The sequence below is a fragment of the Apodemus sylvaticus genome, chromosome 6 (assembly GCF_947179515.1).
Source record: "Apodemus sylvaticus chromosome 6, mApoSyl1.1, whole genome shotgun sequence".
NCBI classification, from domain to species: domain Eukaryota; kingdom Metazoa; phylum Chordata; class Mammalia; order Rodentia; family Muridae; genus Apodemus; species Apodemus sylvaticus.
In genome coordinates, this window is record NC_067477.1 from 69910185 (window position 1) to 69936320 (window position 26136).

General features: G+C 43.4%; 1 protein-coding gene across 1 annotated transcript in view; it reads right to left on the minus strand.

Annotated features, from left to right (window-relative positions):
- Positions 1-26136, minus strand: part of Akap6 (A-kinase anchoring protein 6) — a 282310-nt gene that overhangs the window by 233717 nt on the left and 22457 nt on the right. The window contains exons 2-3 of the mRNA XM_052185864.1: positions 22001-22252; positions 12461-14209 (exon numbers count right to left, since the gene is read on the minus strand). Coding sequence (XP_052041824.1) covers positions 12461-14209; positions 22001-22252 — 2001 coding nt within the window. The remainder of the gene's footprint in view (positions 1-12460; positions 14210-22000; positions 22253-26136) is intronic.

Sequence of the window (26136 nt, forward strand, 5' to 3'; positions counted from 1 at the left end):
ATTTATGATACCTAGTAAGGAAGTTTAGTTTGGGAGCTTGGAAATCTTCAGCGAGATCTGGTCAGTGGCAGCAACACGCTAGTGGTGCTGGGGACTGTGGCATAGAAGAGATGACCCAGGAGCAGGGTGTAAACAGCAGACCCACAGACCATCAAGATCTTAAAAATAAAGATTGGGCAGCGATGCCGCACCACACATGGTTTAGCAGAGGGCTGGCTTGTCCCTTTGAGATACGTTTTCAAAATGCAACATAAGTGGCGGTGATGCTGTAAGAGGAAGTGTTCCTGGACGTGGAGAGACAGGTTGTGTCTGTAAGGTGAGTGGTGTTCGTTCCTCACTGTGCTCCGTACCCTCTTGCTTGTAGTTTGACAAGGGGAGCCTTGGTGTCTTCCACACACTCATTTATTCATGGTATCTGTCCCTCAAGATCCATCTCAAATGTTCCTCTCCCAAGATCATCCCAATTTATTGATACTTTTCCACTATCTTAATCTTTTAATCTTTATCCATCAGGAGTTTAATGGACAATTCTAAACCCATTAGAGGCCTTTCCTGTTTCTATACATAATATAGCATAATCACCTTCCTTCTGGTTAGGTTTACTGAGGGAATTATTTACAATATGTAATTATAAATATGTTATAAATATTCATATTTACAAATAAATAAGTACATATTATTTATAAGGTTGCTAGTGGCAATATCATAAACCAGAATGATGTTTATATTTGTCTGAATACAGTCATTACATAAATTTGTCTACATAAACTTCCTAAGATGACAGAAAAATGCATTAACTAAAATTATTGGACCAATTAGGAGAAAATCGACTCTAATACAATATAGCCATCGTCCATCACGGCAGGAGGCCCAGAGTCTCACAAAGAAGAGTTACAGGAAGCTGGGGTAGCTTTGATAGGTCCCAAGATGTGGGAGGGGTAGCTCTGAACAATGTGGCAGGGGATCCTGTGGAAAGTTGACTTCAAAGTGATGTATGCAACTAAAAGGTGGAAGAGAACACAAGCTAAGAGGGCTCTAAGCAGCACTTGGGGCTCTGTAGAAACTTAAAAACATTTAACTCTCACAGCCTTTACCATACACCTACCATTTTGTCTATGCTTTTCTAAGATAGTGTCTTGATATGTACACAATGGTTTTGAACTCCCTGTGTTGTCCAGGCTGGTCTTGAACCTATGACCCTCTTGCTTCCCTCTGTCATATGCTTGGATATTAGTAGTATATTTTGCAGGGGATGCCACTGAAGTACCAAAACATCAAGCTATTCACTCAAAATAATATACATGATGGGTTTAACACTAGAGGGATTGATGGGACTTGGTTTGGAAGACATCATGGGTCCAGAGCCGCCTTACCAGCTGTCATGTTCTGCAACCACACAGCCCCAGGGAATCTCTCTAGTCACTAACACATTGCTTAGAAATCTCTTCCTACCAAGAGTGACATTTCCTTTGCTATAAAGTCCTGTCTACTATGCTTTTGAACATCCTTCGTTTGTATATCTTAAGCAAGACTGTTCTAGGAGCTCTGATCCTCTTAAGCCCCCGAGAATGTGCCAGCAAACGATGAGGGCACAGTGTGGTGTCTCGTGGACCCTACATCGCCTTAAGCATCCCTGGGTCTCTTAAACACGATGGCGTGAGCCAAACAATATAAACGTTGAGATGGAATGACGAGAGGACCAGAAAAAAAAATAGCTCTCCTGAAGCTTTACTTTGTAAATATAAATTTAAAAATGAACATTTTTGTAAATATAAATTTAAAAATAAACATTAATTTTGTAAATATTTTGTAAATCTTCTCTATGCTACAGAAATTAAGCAAATGATAACAACAAAAAAATGTTTCATCAACTCTCCCATATTTAGTGTGGAGATCGGAAAGGAAGAAAAGGTAAGTAGTAAGTTGCTAACTATGATATACACCTTTGTTTCTGTCTCTCAGACTCCGTGCCATCTCCCCCTTGCCCACCTCTCCCTCTCCCATATTGGCACACACATCCAGGAAAAAAAGTCAGGTTATCACCTCTAAGTGATACTTTGCCAATATGATCTTCTTAAAACATTCAAGAAAGAAGAAAGAGCATTTACTCCCTTTATCCTAGTTAAAGTATGAAGTGGAGGGCAGGCAGAGCCATTGGCTTCTCGGGAAGCAAGCGAGGATCTGCAGCCTTCAGCCTGAACAATGGGAAGCACACAGTCCTGGCTTACCCTTTCGTAATAACGTTTTCTTTCACAAAGCAAGTTCCAGGCCGGTCTGCACTGGACAGTGAGCCGCTCTGGCTCAGACACAGCCTGCCATCACTCATGACCGTGACAAAGACCCTACACTTTGGGAATGGTTTTTCCCTACCTTGTCTGAACAGAGGACAAGCCACAGTGCTGACAGACATCACAAAAGCAAGTCTGCCAAGATGAATGTTTCCAATATGGTGCATTTACCTGATCTCATTTGACATAAATTCATACTATCCGGTGTTTAATTCTTACGGGGCCGCTCACTGTCTTACCGTCTGTCACCTTCAGTCCCTCCCTCTCTAGGCATCTTATAAACTCTAGCAAGGCCCCACTCTTCCAAGACATCTGCTTCTTTCACCTTACAGTGCTGAGACTACACCAAGAAGAGTTTCACATTCCCAAGCTCGTTAAGGCCCAGCCTCACTTTCATGTGTCATTAAGAGTCTCTAAGAGAATCTCAGCCAGAATCCCATATGACACAGAGTTAGTTGTGTTGAAGTAAAAAGCCCCAAAGAACGCGTTTCACAGAACCAAAGGTTCTTATTGCAGTTTTGTTCAATATAATTGATGCCGATTCTCCGGATTCATAGGGGAAAATCATAATAACATTAAGATTAGCATTCACGTAGGCTTTGCTCTTTGGGATTTCATAAAATAGTCAATGCAATGGTGTGATAAAATATCACATCTCAAAACTACAAAATGAACCGAAGCACAGTGGCTCTCACCGGTAATCTCAACACTCAGGAGGTCAAACCAGGAGGATCGCCACAAGTCTAAATCTGCACTAAGTAAGTTCCAGACCAGCCTGGGCTACAAAGTTAGACTCTGTCTCAAGAAACAAAATCAAACAAAAATCACAGAGCTTTTGTTGTAAACTTTAAGAGACTTGAGTGTTCATAATTAATAATTGGGGTTGTGAATTAAAACCAACTGCCCACTGTGAAGTCACTGGGCAGAGTAATAACTTTTCTACTTTCTTCACTAATAAAAGTGGTATTATGTATACATTTTATCAATTAAATATGATAAAGTATGAAAGGAATGACTATTTAGTATCTTTCCTGAAATGCTATACATAAGCAGGAGGATTTTGTTCAGATGTGTAATTGTCTCCTTCCAGAGAACCACACAGTAATAGAAAGTTATTGTTTCATGCTTAAAGGAAAAGAGGATAGTTTACTGGTGTCCTATGCATCGCTTTAATTGGATTTTTAAAATGTGGTTCAGCAAGATGACTCAATAGAGAAAAGTTGTCATGCAAGCCTGATGACCTGGATTCGATCCCCAGAAACCATGGCAAAAGCTGGACACGCTATCAAGCCAGAAACCCCAGTGCGCCTACGGGCTGCTAGGTGGGGACTGGGATCTCACTGGGATGCTCATGGGCTAGCCTGGCGCTCACAAGGCAGAAAAAGCAAGACCTCTTCCTTCTTCCTCCCTTCCTCCCTTCCTTCCTCTCTTCTCTCTTTCCATACACACACACACACACACACACACACACACACACACACACACACACATATATCCTCTCTCCTCATCTTCCTCATCTTCCCCTATATCCCTAGCTCCCTCCCCTTCTTGCCTTCCTTCTCTCAAAATTTAAAACTGTCTTCAAAATGTAAACCTGAATGTCAACTTCATTTTGCTGCTGTAATTATATTGATACCTGGGTTTATTGCCTAGTCCTGGTCCTTCCATATCAAGAAAAGTATACAACACACACACACACACACACACACACACACACACACACACACACACACACACCACATTTTTTTTTCTTGACATTTTCATTTTCAGGTTTAAATTTGTGAACAGACCTTTTTTTCCAACAGAACAGGATGCAGTGCCTAGCACAGCCTCACGGTGGTGCTAAATCATCACTAATAGTCTGTCAAAGCCCATAGACAGCTTTGCAGAAACCACAGAAGGCACTACTGCATTCTTCCTGGGAAACCAAGAAAGGAATTTGTCTCTAATCTATGGTTCTTCTCAACCAACCTTGAGCAATGACCTTGACACGCTCAACCGGTCTGTCAGCAGGGTTAATTAGGGGCTGCTCTCCTCTTCTGGCATTGCTACAATACATTACTCTGAAGACTTGTTATTATCCCTAAGGAGAATTTTGTGGGCTTATCTTTAAAACTATTGTGTTGATTAAGAATTCTCAACTTGGATTATGGCCACAGCGTTGGCATTTAAGATAACATTTACTGCGTAACCTAACTTGATATGTTCCCTGTGAACATATTTTTTAAAATCTTTATTTCTCCCAGCCCCCATATTTCAACTTGACGTCTACAATTTGCTTTTTCTTCACTATCTTATTTTAAGACAGACCCAAAAATGTAACAAGTCATCTTTATGGATCCACAGTTATGTAGTAACATAAACAGCCTATCGTAAAACCTTTCAAAATTAGCCCTAAAGGATTATTTTCCAATTTAATTGAACATTGCAACTGCTTGAAGAACTTTAATAATTTTTATTATTGTGTGCATATGTATGCATCATGCCACGTGAATAGCACTCCGAGGATAGTTTGTCAAGTTGATTCTCTCCATTCTCCTTCAGTGGGTCCCAGGCCTCCAGGTTTGCATGGACAGCATCTTTATGCACAGAGCCATCTTGCCATACCTACTTGAAGAGTTTGTAAAGTGATAAACAATAGATGCTGATTTAATTGCTCTGGGGTAAAGTTTGAGACTGGGATGTTTGCAATGACCTCCAGCAGTCATAATGAGCAGCCGCAGCTGAAATCAGTGTGGCTTACCAGCATGCCTCCAAACGAGGGTCACATTAATGTTTAGAAGCTACCAATCCGATATGCTTAAAAACCCTAAATAGTTTCCCATGAAAGATTGCAGATTAGTGACTTGAAGCCATATCTTTGCCATGAATGTGGTTTGGGGGGGGGTATTTAAAAACTGCTCAGATTCAAATTTTAAAATTGGAAGGTGTCACATAAAATGTCAGTTTCCTACTTTTTTAGAAATCCCTTGTCATACAAAGCCACGTCCCCATGCGAATGCCTTCTGAGCTGAGAGGTGCTGTCCTCTGGACATACTGTGTGGGCTGCCCACTGCTCCCATGTGTGTGTCCCACCCACTCATTTACACCACACACCTGCTCCCTTGGATCATGGGCTTGCAACCCTAGTCTAGAAGAAGCTCACACTTAATGAAATAGCCAGTATTCATTACTTATTCCTGTGTTCGTTGAGCAGATTCACTTCGTAACTTTGTTGTGCAGACATTTGGCATTCAAATCCATCCCCTCTCTGGCTCCTTTCCTCTTAACTTCTATTTTTTTATTATTATTGGATGTTTTCTTTATTTACATTTTAAATGTTTCCCCCTTTCCGTGTCTCCCCTTCAGAAATCCCCTATCCTATTCTGCCTCCTCCAGCCTCTATGAGGGTGCTCCCCTACCCACCTCCTGTCTTCCCGCCCTGGAAATGCCCTACATTGGGGCATCAAACACCCTCAGGCCCAAGGGTCTCCTCTCCCACTGATGTCCAACAAGGTCATCCTCTGCCACATATGTGACCAGTGCCATGGGCCCCTCCATGTGTACTCTTTGGTTGGTGGTCCAGTGCGTGGGAGCACCAGGGGGTCTGGCCGGTTGACACTGCTGCTCCCTCCTTGGGGCTGCAAACCCCCTCAGCTCCTTCAGTTCCTTCTCCAACTCCTTCATCTGGGACACCCAAGCTCAGTCCAATGGTTGGTTGTGAGCATCTGCCTCTGTATTGGTCAGGCTCTGGCAGAGCCTCTCAGGAGACGCCATATTAGGTTTCCATCAGCAAGCACTTCCCGGCATCCACAATAGAGTCCAGGTTTGGTGGCTGTGCATGGATGGATCCCTAGGTGGGGCAGTCTCTGGATGGCTTTTCCGTCAGTCTCTGCTCCACACTTTGCCTCCATATTTCCTCCTGTGAGTATTTTGTTCACACTTCTAAGAAGCACTGAAGCATCCACATTATGATAATTAACAAGTTCCTTCTTCTTGGTCTTCATATGGTCTGTGAATTGTATCTTGGATATTCCAAACTTTGGCTAATATCCACTTATCAGTGAGTACATGCCATGTGTGTGTTCTTTTGTGACTAAGTTACCTCACTCAGGATGATATTTTCAAGTTGCATCCATTTGCCCGCGAATTTTGTAAAGTCATTGGGTTTTTTTTTCTTTTTCTTTTTTTTTTTTTGTATTGGATATATTTTTTATTTACATTTCAAATGATTTCCCCTTTCCTGGCTCCCCACTCCCCTAGTACTCTATCATATAAATGTACCACAGTCTCTTCCTTTTAACTAAGCTGTAAGCAGCAGCTACACAAGACATAGCTGTAGTGATAACACACCGGTTCATCTCTGAAGCTCCCTGGTGACCTGGACCAGTGGCGAGTGAGCAGAAGTAACGTGTCAAACATTCACGTCCATAGAAGAAAGCTGGCACATGGTCCAGAAGAGTGAAGAAGCAAGAATGAGAGAAAGGTGGAAAGAGAGACAGTACAGAGACGAGGGTGGGGGGGCTGTGAGAGGAAGAGTGGTTCTCAGGTTCTCCCTAACAGGAGGACAGTGGGGTTGCCTCACAGTTTGCATGCGGAATGGCCCCCATGTGCTTGAACATGTGGTCCCCAGCTATTTACTGCTGTGGTCATGGAACGCTTAGAACATAGAGATTTGCTGCAGGAGTTTCTGGGGGTGGCCCTGAGGGTGGCATAGTTTTATGCCTCTAACTGCCAGTCTGGCCTCTGCTTCCAGTTCCCGCTGAGAAGTGGAGAGTCCCAGCCACGTGAGCCCGTCATGAAGCTGCCTGCGGTCACGCCTTCCCTGTCATGACGGACTGTGTCCCTTCTAACCGCATGCCAAATGAATCCCCTCCCTTAAGCTGCTTTGTCAGGTATCTGGTGACAAGGACAATGAGAGATGCCAATTTAAGGCAGAGGAAAATCTGATATGTGAATTATCATATGTGTCACTATATGGTATATTATATTAATTATATTATATTATATTTATTATATTATGACTTATTCTTACTGTGAATAAAGAGATGCAACTGTGTTTCAAACTATGGGGCTTATATGGGCAGACAATATGAACAGAACTTGGGCTTGACCTGTGCTAAGTGAAATAAATCAGTCCCAGGAAAGACCCTGCACCATTCCATGCAGATAATGCAGCCATAGCACTTGACATCAGAGACAAGGGGCTGAGGATGAAGGGAGGTGTTTAGTAGCACAGAGCAGCAGTTCTCAGCCTGTGTATCAGGAAGGGTCGAACAACCTTTTCGCAGGGGTTGCTTATGACCGTTGGAAAACATAGGCGTTTACAATACGATTCATAACAGTAGCAAAACTATAGTGATGAAGTAGCAACAAAAATAATTGTATGGTTGGAGGTCACCCCAGGTGAGGAACTGTGTTAAAGGGTCTTAGTGTTAGGGAAGATGGGATGGACCCTCTGGCAAGAGTTTCATCAGACTTATAAGAGGAAGATATTCTGAAGACCTGTTTCACAGGAATATCAGCACCCAGCACTACTGAGCTGTACACCTCGAATGGTTAACACGGCGAGCTTTGTCATGCGAGTTTTGGTAAGCACAACGGAGGAAAAACAGAGAAGAAAGAAAATGAAGTGATCATGTGATGATCGCCGCCATCAGGGTGTGGTCATGGGTGCATGGGCACATAACCAAAATGAAGTCTGTAAAGACAGGGCCTGTCTGTACCCATTTTACTGTGGGAAAATCGTTGTTAAAACCAGTGTCACTTTAATCTACTCCACCCACGCCTTCTCAACTTCATCTCTGAGCACAATGACAGCTGCCCTTGTGCAGACATGAGGACAGTTTTACCCAGCCCAGTTACAAAGAGCAAGGGCTGAACTAAGTATGTACTGCACTGAATCCAAAATAATTTACGAGCGGTGACATCCCCAGCTGGCATCAAGTTTTCAAAAGTGGTGTATATATGTCTCTGAGAACAAAATACAGCAACAGCTGAGCCTTTTAACTATGGCCAAGAAACCATAATCTGGCGTTTGAGGACATTTGCATCTTTGTGGATAAATGGGCCTACCTATGACATGCATCTTTCAACTTAGTGACACTGACTCCAACTGAGCCATTTCTCGAGACAGTGTTATTCATAAACCCAGAGTATGAAAGGAAGGCCTTGAATTGTATCAAACAAAGCTTATCTGAGTGTCCTCACTGAGGTGACAGCACCCAGCGCTGCATTCCGAAGCCCTCCTGGGCATTACTCAGCTGTTCTGATAGATCCAAGAATTTCCCACCTTAGACAAGTGGCTGTTCCCTACACAGTCACTGTGGAGAGTTCCCACAGTCTATTGACTAACCCAGAAGCGCTTTTGTGAGTTTTGTAAGTTGGTTTTTATCTATTCTTATGATTCCTGTCTGAATTCCTTGGCATTTCACTCTCTGTCGCAGATCAAGTCCTCTCTAGCCCTTAGAGTTAGCAGCCATGTGACCTTCAGTCCATTTGGTCCTCAGATTCACCATCTACAAAATGGGCAGGTCTTCTATAGGGTTGTTATATAAATGACATGAAAGGACCTACAGCAGAACCCGGCATTCAATAAATGCTTCTCAGAAATGAGTTGCCTTCTTTTCTCCTCAAACAAGAGCAGAGGCCAGGAACTTGGCTCCACCAACAGCCAGACAGGAAGTACTTCACTCTTTGTAGGCTACATATTTTCTGTCATAATTCTTCAAGTCTATAGTTACAAAGCAGAAACATCCACAGAAAAAAAGCATGATTGCGTTCCCATAATACATTACTTTACATATAGGCTAGGTATGTAACTGAGTGGTGGAGCACTAGCCAGCTATGTAAGAGGCCCTGGGTTCAAGTGCTCAGCCTTGCCTAGCATGTAAGAACTTCTGGGTTTGATTGCTCAGCCTAGCCTAGCATGTAAGAACTTCTGGGTTTGATTGCTCAGCCTAGCCTAGCATGTAAGAGCTTCTGGGTTTGATTGCTCAGCCTAGCCTAGCATGTAAGAGCTTCTGGGTTTGATTGCTCAGCCTAGCCTAGCATGTAAGAGCTTCTGGGTTTGATTGCTCAGCCTAGCCTAGCATGTAAGAGACCCTGGGCTTGATTGCTCAGTAATTCTAAGAAGAAATAGAACAAACTAAAGTGAACCAACAAATAGAGCAACAAGTAGGAATAAACGGGCTCAGGCTAGACTTGCCCTTTGGGATTTAGCTCGTGCACTCATGTTAGTTAGGAGTCGAGACATCATGGCATTTTTTAACCCATGTTAAAGTCCATTTGCTTTAGGCACTCCCTTCTTTAATTTCTCCTCATTATTTTTATTCTATTTCATGCATTTATCAGAAAAAAATAAACTGCTTCAGTGACTTGAGTTAATTGTTCTCTCTTAGTTGTATGTTGAAAGCTCATGGTGCAGAGCAGCGGGCACTCTTACCCGAAACTCTCCATCAATTTACTTATCCCATACATTCTTGGTAAGTCATGGGGAGTTGGTAACCCTGCCCCCAAACGTCCTAGAGACATCAAAAGATAATAATAACAAAAAAAGATGCTGCTATTTATGAAGGACAGGTTGCAACTTGACTCCTGGTTTTTAAAATATTACTTAACAAACATGCCTGCTCTTGCTTATATATGAATAAGAACTTCTTAAAAGACCTACACCTGTAAGTAAAAACAATTACTCAAGGTCAGAACTCAAGACAGGGTCGGGGACGGGAGGGAGAGCTAACGGGTATTCAAATCTATATTCCTAAACCATGTAAATATGTTGTCTGTTAAAAGAATGGGTCTCCAAATGGATGAGGGGAAGGCCATGAGGCCTCAACCTACACATAGAGCTACAGGCAACTGGGGAAGCTGGGCGTGGCACTCCTCCCAGGGTGAGCACAGCAGGTGCCTGCCCAGTGCCAGTCAGCCGGTAAATCATAGATACAAATAGCAATACATGGACTCAACAGGTTACATTTAGGGATACATACACACACATACACACACACACACACACACACACATACACACACATACACACACATACACACACACATACACACACACATACACACACACATGCACACACACATACACATACACTTGTATATATACACACACAAACATACACACACACACATAAACACACACAACACACGCATGCAAAAAAGAGGCCATTGATGTGAAGGAGACCAGGAAGGGGTTTATGGGAGGGTTTGAAGGGAATAACATAAAGGGAGAAGTGTAATTAAATTATAATCTCAAAAATAAACAAAAATCTGTTTCAAAGGAGCAAAAATAAAAGTACACTACAAAGTTATCTTTCCTATCAATAAAATCAGTGTAAAGACACAAAGATGAGGACAGGGAATCTGAGGATTCCTGGGAATCTGAGCTGCTAGGTACCATATGCAGGTATTGTCCTGGGGAGTTCCATCACAGTCTACTAGTTCCTCCTGCGGACCGGCCGTTCGCATGTCTTCTGCCCTCTGCTTTGGGAGGCTCAGAGGGACCAATGGAACACTAACATTGGTGACAGTGGGGAAATGACCCCGGAGGCTTGGGTGGCCAAGCAAGGCCTGGAATCCCTTGCCTGACTGCTTTCACTTCTTTAACAGTATCTCACGTCCTGCTCTGCATCACAGCAGCCCCTAAAATCGACTCTATCCTGGTCCCCACCAAGGCCACCAGAGCTTCTCTTAGCCAGGCTGGGAGCCACAGAGCACACTGCTCAGGTAAGGCCGGCTCTGCATTCAAGTCCTAGCTTTGTACTTGAGACTCTGGAAGTTTGATCAAGTGGGTAGTGTGAGCTCCAGAGAAGATCGCCTGGTGTCTCTTAGCCTCTGTATCCCCATCTATATTTTTAATCTCCAATTAATTAACCCCATTTGAAATTAATGCTGGGACTATGATGAGGACCAGATACCTAAATACTTGATGTATGGCGACTGTTATTTAAAACATGCCTATTGTATATCTGTGCTAATTTTATTTTATGAACTTGAATTTTCATTCAAAAGGCTATTCTGTCGTAACAGTGCCTAGCCTGATAATGTTCAACAAAGAGCAGACACAGAATGACATGAGAAGTACGTGAGCGGACCCAGGGCTTACAGTGACATCCTCTACCAAATCTGCATGGCTCGTTCTCCTCCCCTGTCGAAATTTCCCTGAAGGAGAAACCTTTCTAACACTGCAACCATAAAAGTGAATAAAGAATCAAAAAGTAGAGATTTGCATCTTGGCTTTCCAAGCAAAAGCATCAGTGAGTTGATATGTCTGTCAGCCTAATTAGTTTAGCCTAGAAAACTAACTTAGGCTTACCAAGCCTCTGTTTCCATCCATATAGAAGAATAATTCTTTTTGCAGATACCCCTCCTTGCATAGTGGCTGAATTGGGCTTAAAGGTGGATCTGGAAGATTTTTACACATAGTAAAGTGCTATACATATTATGCAAGGTATGGACAATTTTATTCCAATGGAAAAAAATAATGATAAAATTAGCTAGATCTATTTCCAACAGAGTTCCTGAGAAAGTAAATCTTTGTCCAGATGCCTCTTGGAGAATAAAACTATAAGCTGTTTTATAGAGTCCTGATATCTGTCTTCAAAGGTCCTATCACATCCAATAATTCCTTCCAAAAGTACAGATTCATCCCAAATCAAATCTCTCCTCCCAGATCCTCCAAGTAGCACATGTGAGAGATGGTTTAGAAATTAGCCAGAGGTCCCCACAAGGAAGAGGAGGAGAGAGAGCAGGGATGGCTAGGAAGTTGGACATGTGCGGTCTTCTCAACAGAAGGTGCTAGAGACTGAGAAATCAGAGAGATTTAGGTTGGATAGATTTGGGGGCTAAGGGAAGAGATTTGGAAGTGCTGAAAGGACCCGTGACACCCACCCGGTGCACCCACTGGATGCACATCCCATGCGTGTGCCCAGCAATGGTGTGTTCACCAGGTACCCTGTTCAGTGTGAGCAGGAGCAGAAGAATTCTACAGCATGCAGTGACTGCCCTGGCACAGCTCCCGGGTGGACAAACACCATGGGTTTTTTTTTCCCCATGTCTTTCTTTGAAGAATTTAAAGTTTAATTAAAAACTTAACATATCTGATAAACAGAATCAGAAGAAGGGTGATACTTTCCCGGCATTATTTTTTAAACTCAGGTTAAACTAGGTTAAAAGTAACCTTACCTCAATTCTCTCCCAGATGGCTTCATAGTTATCTTGGTGCTGAATATCTTGCATTAGTTTCTGAATTAAAGCAGATTTCGTAGCAGAATGGCTCTCACTCTTCTCAGAGGATGAAGGTCTCTCTGATTTCTCATCAATGAACTTTTTCAAGCTGGACAGGGGCATGCATAAGTCCTCATCAGAAAGAATGTCACTCAGGGGCCCAGATTCAACGCTCTCCCCGAGAGATGAGGCTATGTCGCTGGATGAGCTTGGAGACACCGTGCCTAGCCTTGTGTGTTTTTTCTTGATGTGGTACGTTGGATAGATTTCAGAGTCTGAATTCATTTCAGACAGTTCCCAGTCATCAATATCCTGGATAGTCTCTCCTCTGGGTTTCTGGGGTAGAAGCTTGGTTAGATTCTCCAGCTTCAGAGCTAACACCTCCGTCTGTTTGAGGTGAGACGGCAGAGCTAGGTATTCGTCAGAGCCGTACCAGGCCTCTGCCACCTGACCATTCTGTGTGGCGTGACGTGGAGCAGGTGGGGAGCCTTTTTGGCTTTTTGAAAGAAGAGGAAGTGGGGATTTGATGTTGTCTGAACCAAGAGAGGACTCACTGCTGTGACTGCAAGGGGGTGAACTGGAGGCCTTTGACTGCACTGGCAATTGTCCATTCCGATTTCTCTGACGGCACAGGTCACCTGAGGCTGTAGACGCAGAATCTGTTTCTGGTCTCCCCGTGGCTTTGGAAGCTCTAGGAGACACCATGCTCGGCACTGCTGAGCTCCTGGTATTCTCAGATTGCTTTCCTGAACCAGCTCCCCGTTTAGGTATTTTGCACAGAGGCACCTCGGCCAAGGTCTTGTGAGGTTTTTTCAGTCGCAGTTTCTCTTTATGGCAGTCAGTAAGCCTTCCCAAACTGGAAGAAATTTCTTTAATGTGGCTTTTGACTATGTTTTCAAGATTGCTGATGCCTACTTCGTGCAAGCATTCATAGGACTGGCTGGCGGCAGAAGGGCTGCTGGGGTAGGAAGACTGCAACACTAGGCAGAGCTTTGATCTGTCGGGCGGGTCCGCCAGGGAAGGGGTGCTTCTGCTCAGTTCAGGCTTCAGGTCAACCACCTGCCCCTTCCCACCACTGCCTTTCCGCTCATTCTTATGAGTTTCTTTTAGAAAAAGCCCTCTTTTGGGCAATGTGGGCTGCGTGGGAGAGTCCTCGTTGTAATTGAAGCAATCGCGGATGGATCTCTTGGGAGTTGTAATTTCACAAGGACCGGGCTGGGGTTTGTTCACACCAAGCTGTGGGGAGGAAGTAGAATCTTGCTTTTCTTGTTTTGCTGTCTCCGAAGGGTGTTCAGCAGCATTTGTCAGTGTGTCCCCGAGGGTTGAGCCCAGCTCCTCACCCGGTACAGGAGCACCGTCTTCCTCACGGTCACCTTTGTGGACGTCTGAAAGGGACACTTGAGATGAGTCCTCACTGGCCGCTCCGCAGCCGGAAAGAACAGGCTCTGTGGCCACTGTAAGCAGCCCAACGCTTCGGATGAGCTCAGGGAACTCCTTTTCCATCTCGCTGTAGCTCCAGGAGTCAAAAGATTTAGTTTTGGCCTGGCTCGTGGGCACGTCGCCCAGGCCTCCAAGCAGATCCTCACTCGGACTGTAGTCGGAAAGTTCAAATGCAGTAATCCCACAATCCAGAGACAAGTAGTTCTGAGAACATTTGATAGTTAACTGCCCTGAGTCGTCCACTTCTGTGAGGGAATCAAGCCGGCCCTGAAACACATAACAATAATGTGTTCAGTAAGTGTAACACTGAGTGCGCACGCCCAACCCCGGGAAATCTGAATCGCCTTCATTTACTCTGGCCTGACCTGTGGAGAGGCACATAACCAATTACTACATAGCTTTATACACTGTTCGCCTTTTAAGTATTCAAACTTTAACTTGGGCATAGAGCCTTAGGGATGGTCAAGACCAAGCCCAAACTTCTGGTTCTATCTTTTCATTTAAACCAGAGTACATTAATAGTTTCAAAAGCACTTCCAGTTTTATTTGTCGCTTGTAGCTCTGGAGACTGAGTAGGATGCTGAACGTTCTAGAAAACTGCTCTGTGAGTCTCCTGCAGAGCCTGTCCTAGCATTCCTCTCACACCTGCTTGCTAAGTCACTGGCCTAGCCCTGAACTCCCACTCCAACTCCCACCGGCAGCCTTAAGCTTGCAGTCCCGCTGTGACCTCACAAATAGCTCCGACTACAGACCTGCGCGACAAGGCCTAGCTTCATAACCATTGCTTAACTAAAGCGTGCAGTAGAAACCACATGTCCAAAGACGCAACAGAAAAGTAAAATCTTCATAAATGTCTGGTTTTATCTATGCTATCACTCCAGAGCCTACCACAATAGCTTAGTCAAGAACTATTATAAGTAGAATAATTAAATGCATTAATTCAACAATGTTAAGCCTATATTCACAGATCATGGGAGTGAACTACTGAATTTTAAAAAAACATAACAGAAACTGAGACCGGTTTCGTAGTGGCCCCACCTTTTAAAGATATGCACAGCTTATGTTTGAGAAAATGAGCGAGTGTTCAAAGCTCACCCCCTCCTTCTGCGTCACCTCTCCCTCCTCCTGCTCCTAACCGTGCGTTGATTGCTAACTGCCCTTCTCCCTTTTAATCTATGATTCCAAGTGAGCTAGTATGATTTGAGGTTCTTCCACACTAATAATAGCACTATAAGGTTTCGTTTTTTACTCTTTAATTGTGTAATTGAGGCTTGTGTCTCATTACTAATGTAGTTTGTATATCGCATGACAAACCAGGAGATTTCTAATTGATGATGGAGGATAAAAACTGGATTCTGCTAACCAAGCTGAATGAAAGGCTGGTTGAGGACCTTGGCACCTTAGGAGAAGGAAGTGAAAGTGAGCCTCACTCTCTCTGCGAGGGGTCTGGAGTGAAAGCCCTGACTCCAGGCCCTCATCCAACTGCTAGCCAGGTCATCCCAAGACCAGGCCTCTTCGTGACTTACGTGGGGTTTTATTCTTCATGTATTCATTTTGTCTCTGGAATGCTCTCTCCCATCAGCTAGTCCAACCCCAACACCCGTATTCTGCAATGTCCAGATGATAGTGTGCAGATAGCTGCAGTAACTGACCTTTCCTCACCTCACAGTGGGGGTGTCTGATTCTTCTACTTAATCCTCACCACTTTCTTCTGAGATCTGCTCTTTGTCCTCATTTAAATTACAGCAGAAGGAAGAAAATAAGTCACCGTGGCCTCATGACTAATGTCCAGCCTAGGCCTCGGACGAGCCTGCTGACCTGAAGCCAAGTTCTAACCTTGAACAGAGCCTTAAACTGCAGTCCACACCTGCTTTTCTGGTCTGTGCTTTATGTGGCCAAGTCAGGAGCCTTTACAAGCTGCCAATCTGTACTGTTACTTCTCTGCTTCAAATGTTTAGTAGCTTCCTCTGACTGTTAGATTAAAAACCCAGTCCAAGAGCCCAGTGCCAGGTGTGGGGGTGCCTCTCCTAAGCCCCACCCAAATCCAAACTGTTCGAAGGCCTCTCTTAAATCTCCTCCTTTCCACACTGTCTCCTTTTCAGTTTCTGAACAGGCCAGGTTCCCTTCTGCCTCAGAACTTTGCATTTCCTATCTTGAAATGTTTCTACAATTTTTTCCAGACTATCAGACTCTTCTATCCATTAGATATTAGCCAAAGTTTTTACTTCTTCAAGACTTTGGACTCTCACCTCAGTCAGAATCATTCACAGGAAGCTCTCAAATCCACACCTACTCCCCCTTAGCTATCGGGGAATAGTAACTAATATTGTGATACTGTGATACCCGTCTAGCTTATCGCTGCCTTGTATTTAAGCATCATAAGAACGTTAGTCATAGAGAAAATGTGTGGTCTGACCAGCATCGTTTAGAGATTGTACAGAGTAAGCACTCAGAGATGCATCTACTGAAGTGAATGAATGGCGATATCTGTAGCCTTGCTCTGCCTGTGTGTCATTTCCTCCTCTGAATGTGTACTTTGACTTGACACCAATGATTAGACTCCCCGAGTTTCAGAGTCCCGCCCTTGCTCTGACACTAATCAGTCGATGACTACAGGTCAGCAGCTTGATGTTGTTCACCGTTGTTTCCTCCATCTCCAAGCCGGAAATGATGAGTATGGAGATGGCTCAGTGGAAAAATATGCTTGCCACTAAGGCTGACGATTCCAGTATGAACCAGAACACACCAGGAAGAAGAAAGCCAAATCCTGAAGCTAGTCCTCTGATCTCCACATGCATGTTGCCATGCATATGCAAACACACACACACACACACACACACACACATTTAAAGGAAAAGAAGTGATAAACCATGCCACAAAAATGATGAAAGGCTTGGAGGAGATAAAATACATAAGACAAGAGTCTGGTACGTGGACACCTGCTCAGGGGATGCTCACCCGCCTTGTTGCTTGCTGTATTACCTTCCAGCAATGGTGTATACTGAGGAGGAAGGCAGAGCTGCCTCTAGCACCAGTGTTCTCTGAACAGAGATGAAGACTAACCTCTAACCTCAGTGAAAAATGAGATAAGTGTAGTTGTGCAACTTCAGGGCTTCACGCCTGGAAAAGTCTCATTAAATAACAAAGTCAGAACCCCAAACCACCAAGGGATGAGTGAGACAAGCTTGCAATTTCTAAGAGAATAATAGTGTGATTCCAAATCTAAAAGTAGATGTTTTTTTTTAAGTGTTTGACTTAGTTGGTCATTACTTTGGAGTTTCTCTTCTATGAAGATACTATTTATATATTCAAATAAAAGAGTTTATCTGGAGTTACCCTACAGAGAGAATAATGCTCCTCCCAGGAACTGTAGGATGCTGAATAACAGGCCCAGTGTGAGATATGGGATGCCTCTACCCAAGTTGTTGGTCAGAGGAGTCCTGGAGACTCCAACACAATACAAACAGGACATCCATATCCATTTCTGAGGTCCAGGGACAGTTGCTGGAGAGAAGGGCAGAAAGACTGTAAGAGCAAGGAGTCAGGGAACACTGAAGGAAAATGTCATCTTATAGAGATGACGGGAACACGGCACTCATGAGCTCACAGCAGCTGTGGAGGCAACACAGCATCTGCGCAAGATCACATCTAGCTGAGAAGCTATTGACAGGTGATAGTTTCCGGGAGAGGAAAAAAAAATCACTTTTCTTTAACGGTATGGCTCCCAGATTGAGCATGCTCAAACAGATGGCCCCACATCCAGGATGATTTATGCAGAACAAGTTGGACTTGGTGGATTTTTTTTAAAGAGAGAAAGAGAGGACAATAAGTTGAGGAGAATAAGGTAAGGGGATGGGACTCTGGTAGGAATTAGGGGAGAAATGGGAGTTAAATGTGATCAAAATGCATTGTATGAAATTATCAAAGAACTAATAAAATTAATATCTTTCTAAAAGCTATTATAAATGATGGTTATATTCCTAAGCCATCCCCTAAGACCTTTTAAATTAGCAACTAGTAGAAATTTATAATATTTTTATTACTTTCATCATAATATTGTCTTTATCATAATCACTGTCCTACTTCCATGAGGTATAAAAAGTACTAAAGAAAGGTTTTGTTAGAATGAATTAATTTCCGAGTTCAGGCAATAACTAGATGTTGAAAGTGTCAGCTACCTGCCTTTGTACAAACAGGGAGTGCAAGGAATATATTTAGTCTTCAAACTCTTAAAGAGTGGATTGCAATAAATGCTGGACATATTTGTTAAAACTAGGTGTTAGATAAATAAATGACTGCATCTCAGAGAACAGACTACGACTGATCTTTGTTAAACTTTTGGGATCTCTAATTACTGTTTTGTTTTTTTTTTTAAATCCATACTCTGAGCTGGGCAGTGGTGGCACACGCCTTTAATCCCAGCACTCAGGAGGCAGAAGCAGGTGGATTTCTGAGTTCGAGACCAGCCTGGTCTACAGAGTGAGTTTCAGGACAGCCATGGCTATACAGAGAAGCCCTGTCTGGAAAAAAAAATCCGTACTCAAAAGCATTCACATTATATAACTAGTAAACTTTTTAAATATGGTAAAACTCTATCCCTTAGGGGAAGAAATAGATTCACCAAGCAGAAAGCGTATAGTCTTGGGATAGGGAATCTAGTCGGGTGGTAGAGTACTAGCCCAGAGTGCTCCACACCTTGGATCCAATCCCTGGATGCAGGGCTGAGGGAGGCTGAATAACAATAGGAAAACAATAAAACCAATGAAGGTTTTCACTATGCAATGGGTTTTTGGTGGGAGAAGACGGGTCATGCTGGGGATTGAACCAATGGCCTGCTACACGTTAGCTCATTGCTAGGTGTAATGCCATATACTGTTCACCCTGCAGAGGTGATTTTAAGAAAAAATAAACAAGTTCTCTGAAGTAATACTCGCACAGCTACAAGACCAAGGGCTGAGTATGTGGTGGCTTTCCCACCTTAGATTCTGAGTGCAATCCAGAGAGCAGCTGTGGACCAGAAAGATTGGCTACGATAAGGAAAAGTGCAGCAAACTTCATTCTGATGGATGGTGGGAAAATCCCCAAAAACCTTTCAGCATCATTTGACTACCTAAGTCTTACGAATTTTCACTGTCTGTAGGCTGAAATTGTAAGTCAAATAATCACTATGATTAACTCCAACTTCATCAACCTAAAGTAGTATCCCCTTGTTCTGCTCCTAAAGCAGTGGCTATCTGCTCTGTTTTAAAGTGCTTCGGATATTTACGTAGGGTAATATCTGTATATAAGTGTCAGGTGCGGTAGTGGGAGATACAGAATGATCACAGTGTGAGGCTGGCTCTTAGACGGCTCACAATCTTGCAGTGCTTTGTCCTGATAGACACTAGCTGGTGACAAGGGCCAGGGCAGGAATACGCAACATGCCAGTCATGTTGTGGATGTTCTAGAAGGATCCCCATAGAGAAGGAAGTATCATTTATGTTTCTTTATGTTACACTTACATCTGTTAAGAACTATTAATCAGTACTTATGTGAATTTACCTCTTCCCACTTCAGTCCTCTCAGCCATAAGATGGACTATGACAAGAGCCCCCACCCTGCCTACCATCTGAAATCACGTGATGCTAAGAAACCTGCGAGGGTGACTGCTAATGGTTCTCATCATGCCTTCTACATACCAGAAAACCAATAAAAACTTAGAGACCACGGAAGAGAAGGAAGAAGGGGGGGAAATGGGGAGGACTGATTAAATTATAAATCAGCTGAAAACTGGTTTGGTTTAATTTCATTTAATTATTCCTGGGCTTGTATATTTAAGCAGCCACATAACTTTTCTTCCATTTTCCTCTATAAAATAAAACTATTTACCCCTTGTCTTTCTTGCTAAAGGAAACAAATGAAACAGAGTACAGAACATTTTGGTGTGGTTCCTGGTACATTTTGTGCTTTGCTTCAAAGTGCTTTTCTTTTTCCTGATGCATGTATTTGGTTGCTTGGTTTGTTTTATTTTAGTAATATGCCCACCATTTTGTTTACTTTATATGGTTTGCTCAATATTTAAATAAACAATAAAACTCACATATCTTGTGATGTCAAACACAGAGAAACAATTAGAGCTTGCCACTTTCTTGTGTTTCGAGCTCACTCTTTTGTGTGGCTCTGAAATGCAAACAAATTCTGAAAACATGAATCCACTGGCCGGGCATTTGCTGCCCTAGTTTATAAGTAATCTATCTTAGTTTGTAAAGTTTCTTGATTTCATTTTCTTCCTGCAGATCCCCCATCACCAAACGTATTCTGAGAATTTTATCTGAATTTCCTGTCCTTTCCCAGTTCTAGTGTGCAGGCAAAAACAAATAAAGCTAAGCCCCTGTCAGCTCTCCCTGCATAGCACTAGAGTCACAAACAACTGGGAACAGAAAAGATTTGCAAAGGATCAGAGCAAGCAGAGCCTGGTTCACAGAAGACACCACAAGGCAGTGCCTAGATGGCCACTGACCCTCTACCCTTCTTCACCGGGTGTAATTTTGTCTCTCTGCAACAATTCTGAAACTAGCCTCAAATATAAAAATGTGCTGGACTGCTTCAAACTAAATTTATAAATTTTTTTTAGCTTTTCTTGTAAGAATCAGGATGGATACTACATAACATAAATTTATGACGTCAGAGAAAAATTAGCTATTGCCAGTTAGCCAATAGCCTTTCCCCACTTTTTGTTTCTACTTTATGAATGTCATAAGTTCGAATGCAACATATAATCCATACAACTATAAGAATAAGTCCCAGAACCCTGCTGTATCTTCAGATTCCTATAACAAAGAGCTGGCAATCAACTAACTTAATTTTCATGTCCCTTCCAGCAGCAGACAGGGCAGATCTGAAGAAAGATCCCTTTAGAACATAGGCAAGTCTCTGATTTCCATCAGCATGTATGCTCAGAGGTGGTAGATTTATAGGGATAACGGTCATTTGGAGTCTGTAGCGAGACTTGGAGAGAGATGGCATCGGAAAGCCAGCATGGTGCCCAGTCTCACCCACAGTCCCAGTCACAGCAGCAAGGAATGCTACCCGCAAGCAAACACTGGCAAACTTCGAGTAGGACAAAGTAGATCCTGACTCCCGCTGTCTAAACCCCATGCAGACTTTCTACAATGGCATCTTTATTTTGAATAAACAAAAAATCAGTAAGAGTATGTCATTTATAAAAGTGGGCACAGATTGTGTCATGGTGTTGATAGTTAAACAGTCATTGAAACATCATAAATCAGTGAACTCTGCAACACTGTTTAGAAGCTTCTTAATCTCACACATGCAAGAGCTTTATAAATCTAAAGAACACGATTTCCAAAAAAGTAATGCAAAGAACTGAACTAAGTATAAAGAGCTATAGAACCATGAAGACAAAGGCCATGTTATCATGGCCTCTTTCTCTGATGTCGAAACGCATTTTGTAGATTTATCACAGTTTGACCTTAGCCCCTCTACACTTCTCTCTCTCTCCTATTAGATTTAAATCTCCTCACAACAGAAATGATGGGTTTTCAGAGGGAGTGGGTATTTTATGTGTATGAGTGTTTTGCCTGAGTGGATGTCTGTATACTACGTGCACGCCCGGCACCCACTGGGGCCAGAAGAGAGGTCCAGGAACTGGAGTTACAGGTAGTTGTGAGCTCCCATGAGAGGGTTGGAAATTAAACCTCCCTCTGGAAGCGCAGTCAGTGCTCTTAACTGCTGAGGGAGCCATCTTTTCACACCCTAGAAATGCGCTTTTGATCATATTCCTAGTACCTCAACATAGTGTTAAACAAATGTGTTTGAAGTGATTGAGGAAGAGACAGGAAGTCAGAAAGTGCTAGCATCTATGGATGACATCTATACAAACTTATGTCAAAAGACCCCTTCGTACTACAAGTGTTTAGCTTCTACATACTCCGCCGATATCCTAGATAAAGACCTGCTCACTTCATTACGAAAACCTCGTCCTCGCATCTCTAAATTGAAAACGTTTTCGAATGGAAACACCTGACAAAGCAAGACTTGCCGCCAAAGGCCACTCACCTCCTTTGTTTCTTCAGAGAAGGCTTGCAGAATGTCCGTCTGCCTGGTGTAGTTACCATTGGTGTCCTGCAGCCCCTGCAGGATGCGCTCCCGGAGGACCAGCACGGATACGCGGAGCTGGTGCCAGAGCAGCTGCACTGCGTGGATGTCGACGATGACGTTGACCGAGTAGGACAGCAGCTTTAGGGAAAACTCCGTCTCAAGGAGGGCATGGATCTGCTCCACATGGTCAGAAATATCCTCACAAATGTCCTGCAGCAAAGAAAAGCAAGTGTGTGAGGGCGAATGTGGGGGCAACTTAACCTTACGCTGGGGAGGAGAGGTTACGAAAGGTCACTCGCCAAACCCAAGGGCAGCCACGGCGTGTTTTAGACATCTGTCCTCGCTTGGTCTATCACACCGTTGCAGCCCTAGTCCCGAATACTGGCCCGTTTACATACACAGAAAGGGTGGGTTTTTCAAGCCACAAAAAAACATTCCTGTTCCTTGAGGTATTCTAATTAACGGCTCAGCTGAGAGGTCTGTTCTGACTCGTGTTTTTCGCTGATTTGGGTTCTAGAGAAGGACCCAGAAGCTGCTCTATCTGACAGCGGTAAGCTATACTGAGCACTCAACATTACAGAATAGATGTACCCGTCAGATTCTAGGAAGAGAGAAAGACTAGAATGTATTTCACAGGAATCCCCAGCCATTGTAAATCAGCTATGTAATTGTCAGCGTAAGGAGCAAATGGTCACTCTCCAAAAAGCGACACTGCTTAATACTTAAAGTCACAGTGAGAATCTGAATTTCCTGCCCTCGATGTCAAACAGAATTACTTCTGAAATGCAAAGGTGAAAAAAGAACCAAAAAATCTTAAACAACAACAACAAAAAAAATCACTAACTCAAAATGTCAATTAGCCTCACACATACTACGAGGAGGGTGGATTCTATATCTGATGTGACAGTTGATTCACAAGTTTGCAATGTCTGTGGCTATCAAGAGACAGACACATGAAGCCCAGGAATGACCATTTCCTTGGTTACTTTAAGAAGTTGTTAATCAAAATAATGGATATGTGACATGCAAGTGTTCTGTCTGTTGGGTTTTGTTGTATCACTGATTATTAAAATTGGGGAGTTTAATTAAGGTGAAAATTTCAGAGAAAGCATTTGAGCTCTGATCCCTGCTGTCAGTATCAAAACTTTCTACACCAGGAAGATAACCTTCTGATTTCACGTATATGTTGATTTTCAGTTGAATTCTTCAAAAGAACGTACACTACATCACACCGACGGACGCACCTGGTTCGTGTTTTCCCTGCTCCGTACTGGCCAGGCTGCCATCGTGCTCATGTCCATTCTGGCGCACCTCACACTCACTGTAATTTGTAACATGCAGGCCTCCAGCCCATTCCACCGACGCATCTCTCTGCCACGGCTCTGTTCTGAGCCCTGTCATCACTCTATCTGTGCAACATCAGTGTGTCTCTCAGGCCTCCTCTTTCACCAGATTTTTTTAAATTCCCATTTCAGATATTTTTCCACACCCCAAGCTCCAGCCCCTCCCTCTTTTCTCTCCTATCCCAGCGTCTGTGGGTAACATTCCAGCCCCCTTCTTGACAGTGTTCCCAAATTCTCCTACTTCTGGTTTTTATATATTAGCCTCTCTCTGTCTCCTTGAGCCTACGGATGCAGAACACTTCAAATATCCGGAAGAGAAAATGGCTTTGTTACCAGCCTAGACAATACAATTATTGTCCTCCCAAAGTCCCACCATTGTCATCTCAAGTACTGTTGCTTTTATATGTAGTTAAACAGAGCACTTGCCTACTGTCAGTTATCACCTGCTGAAGGGAACGCTAAGCCAGCTCGACAAGTTACCATGTTGACACGCTGTAATGGACACAAGGTAGAGTTATCACAGAGAAAGAAGCCTCCCTTGAGGAAATGCCTCCATGAAATCCAGCTGTAAGGCATTTTCTCAATTAGTGATCAAGGGTAGGAGGGCCCATGATGGGTGGTGCCATCCCTGGGCTGGTGGTCCTGGGTTCTATACGAGAGCAAGCTAAGCAAGCCAGTAAGTAACATCCCTCCATGGCCTCTGCATCAGCTCCTGCTGCCTGACCTGCTTGAGTTCCAGTCCTGACTTCCTTTGGTGATAAACAACAGTGGAAGTGTAAGCTGAATAAACCCTTTCCTCCCCAACTTGCTTCTTGGTCATGATGTTTGTGCAGGAAGAGAAACCCTGACTAAGACACATGCCAAAGGACTTTGGTTTCATTGTAACATCATTATAATCATATAAAGCACACCCATCATGTTGATATCTGCTCTGTTACTCCAAAAAAATATGTAAAATAGCACTTTTAGACTGTGCTTTGCCCTAGGTGACTCCAATGTGCAATAAACATCTGGCTCTATTTTGAGTGAAAATGCAGGATGACTGTGCACCTTGTACACACAAACACCACACCACCCATTCAGCATGTCCCACAAAGCACAGGCCAAATCCTAAAGGCAAGAAGATACCAACTATAAACTTTAGCAATGTATACTGGGACCGGATGAGCACATGGGTGTATTAAAATTGTATCAGACAAATCAGACTAACGAAGATTTACAACATCCTTCTCTGGAGCCCCTAAAGAGGAGCCCCTAGCACTGCTGTGGCTTTGGTGTCCACCAACCTGCCTTCTGACTTCTCACTGTGAGGATGAAAGGACCCCCAGCTAGAGAATTCCTGAGCAGCTGGACTTCAGTTCACCTCCGTCCCTACAGCTGATGACCAGCTCAGAGTGCCACCGTCAGCCCAGCTGATTTTTGGTTTCCCCGCAGCACCTCTGTGGGATGCATGCACCTCACCCTGCATGGTATCCTATACTCACCTTGACTCGGTCCTGAGACCTGACTTAACCCTGCAACCCTGGCTGCCTGTGTGGTCGTCCCACATCTGCACGACAGTGACTCTCTCTGCATGTCTCTTCCTCCTTTCTTCCTCTGCCCCCTTCCTCTGAAGGACTTGAACTCTATTGTAGCTTCTGAAATCTTTTTGTAGCCATTCTGAAACTACACTTAGATACAATCACTATGTCACATAAGCCATGTGATCTAAAAGTGAGTATCTGTAAGTAAGATGGCATAAAAGAACCTATGCTTGTCAATGGCCAGCTATCAAAGAAAACAAGGACTACGTGGCAAATTCCAGCCAATGAAATGATGTAGCCAGTCTACTATTATTGAGTGAATTCAAACATAGAGACACACAAACATGTCAGTCTACTGTTTCTGATACAGTGCACCCATGATGCACCAGCACTGTGACAGACCTAACCAAGTCCAAATTAGGTAAGAAAAGAGAGGGCATCCTGGCTCCTGTAGCCCTCCTCTCTTCATGATAGTGCTAATGTCAACACACATGTCACACCTCATAAGTCATAACTCACTTCTAGAAAACTCCAAACCCCACGCTTGCTCCAGAATAAGAAGTTTTTAAACTTCTAGCTCCCCTTTTGATTTGTTGGTCAGAGAACAAGTCTCCTGACTTTCCCACAGTGTTTGGTTATTTGCAAATAGTATCAAGTAGAAAAAAAAAGAACCTATGGAGCCATTCAGCAATAGCTTGAATAATCCCTGTGCCATTTGCTCAGAATAGACTAAGAGGAATTTCTCACCCATTCCCAGCACCCAGCACAATAGGTTATATATAGCTGTGGCACCACATGCCAAAGCCCATGCCACCCATTCCTCTGACACATGACTTGACTCCTTCACAGTGAATGTAAGAATGTGGTCAGCCAGGTGATGGGTCAAGAGTCCCAGGCAACTATCTAGGAGAAACAATTCTTAAAGGGGCACCAAGCATTACTGGTGCCAGTCAACCATCCTCCTGCATATCTAGAAAAGGAAAGGAATTGGTACAGTTCCCAAAGAAGCTGATGAACTCCCAAGGAGAAAAAAATCACCTTCCCCTCAAGGACCCACCTCCCCTGATGAATATTCTGGCAATGTGCACATGTAACCCTTATTAAAATTCTAAAACTAAATAATGCATAGCATGATGCAACTTCCTGGAATCTATACATTATTTCATGCCTTCTATCCTACCACCAGTTGCTAAAACCATATGAACACACAGACTGTGGAATAGAAAGC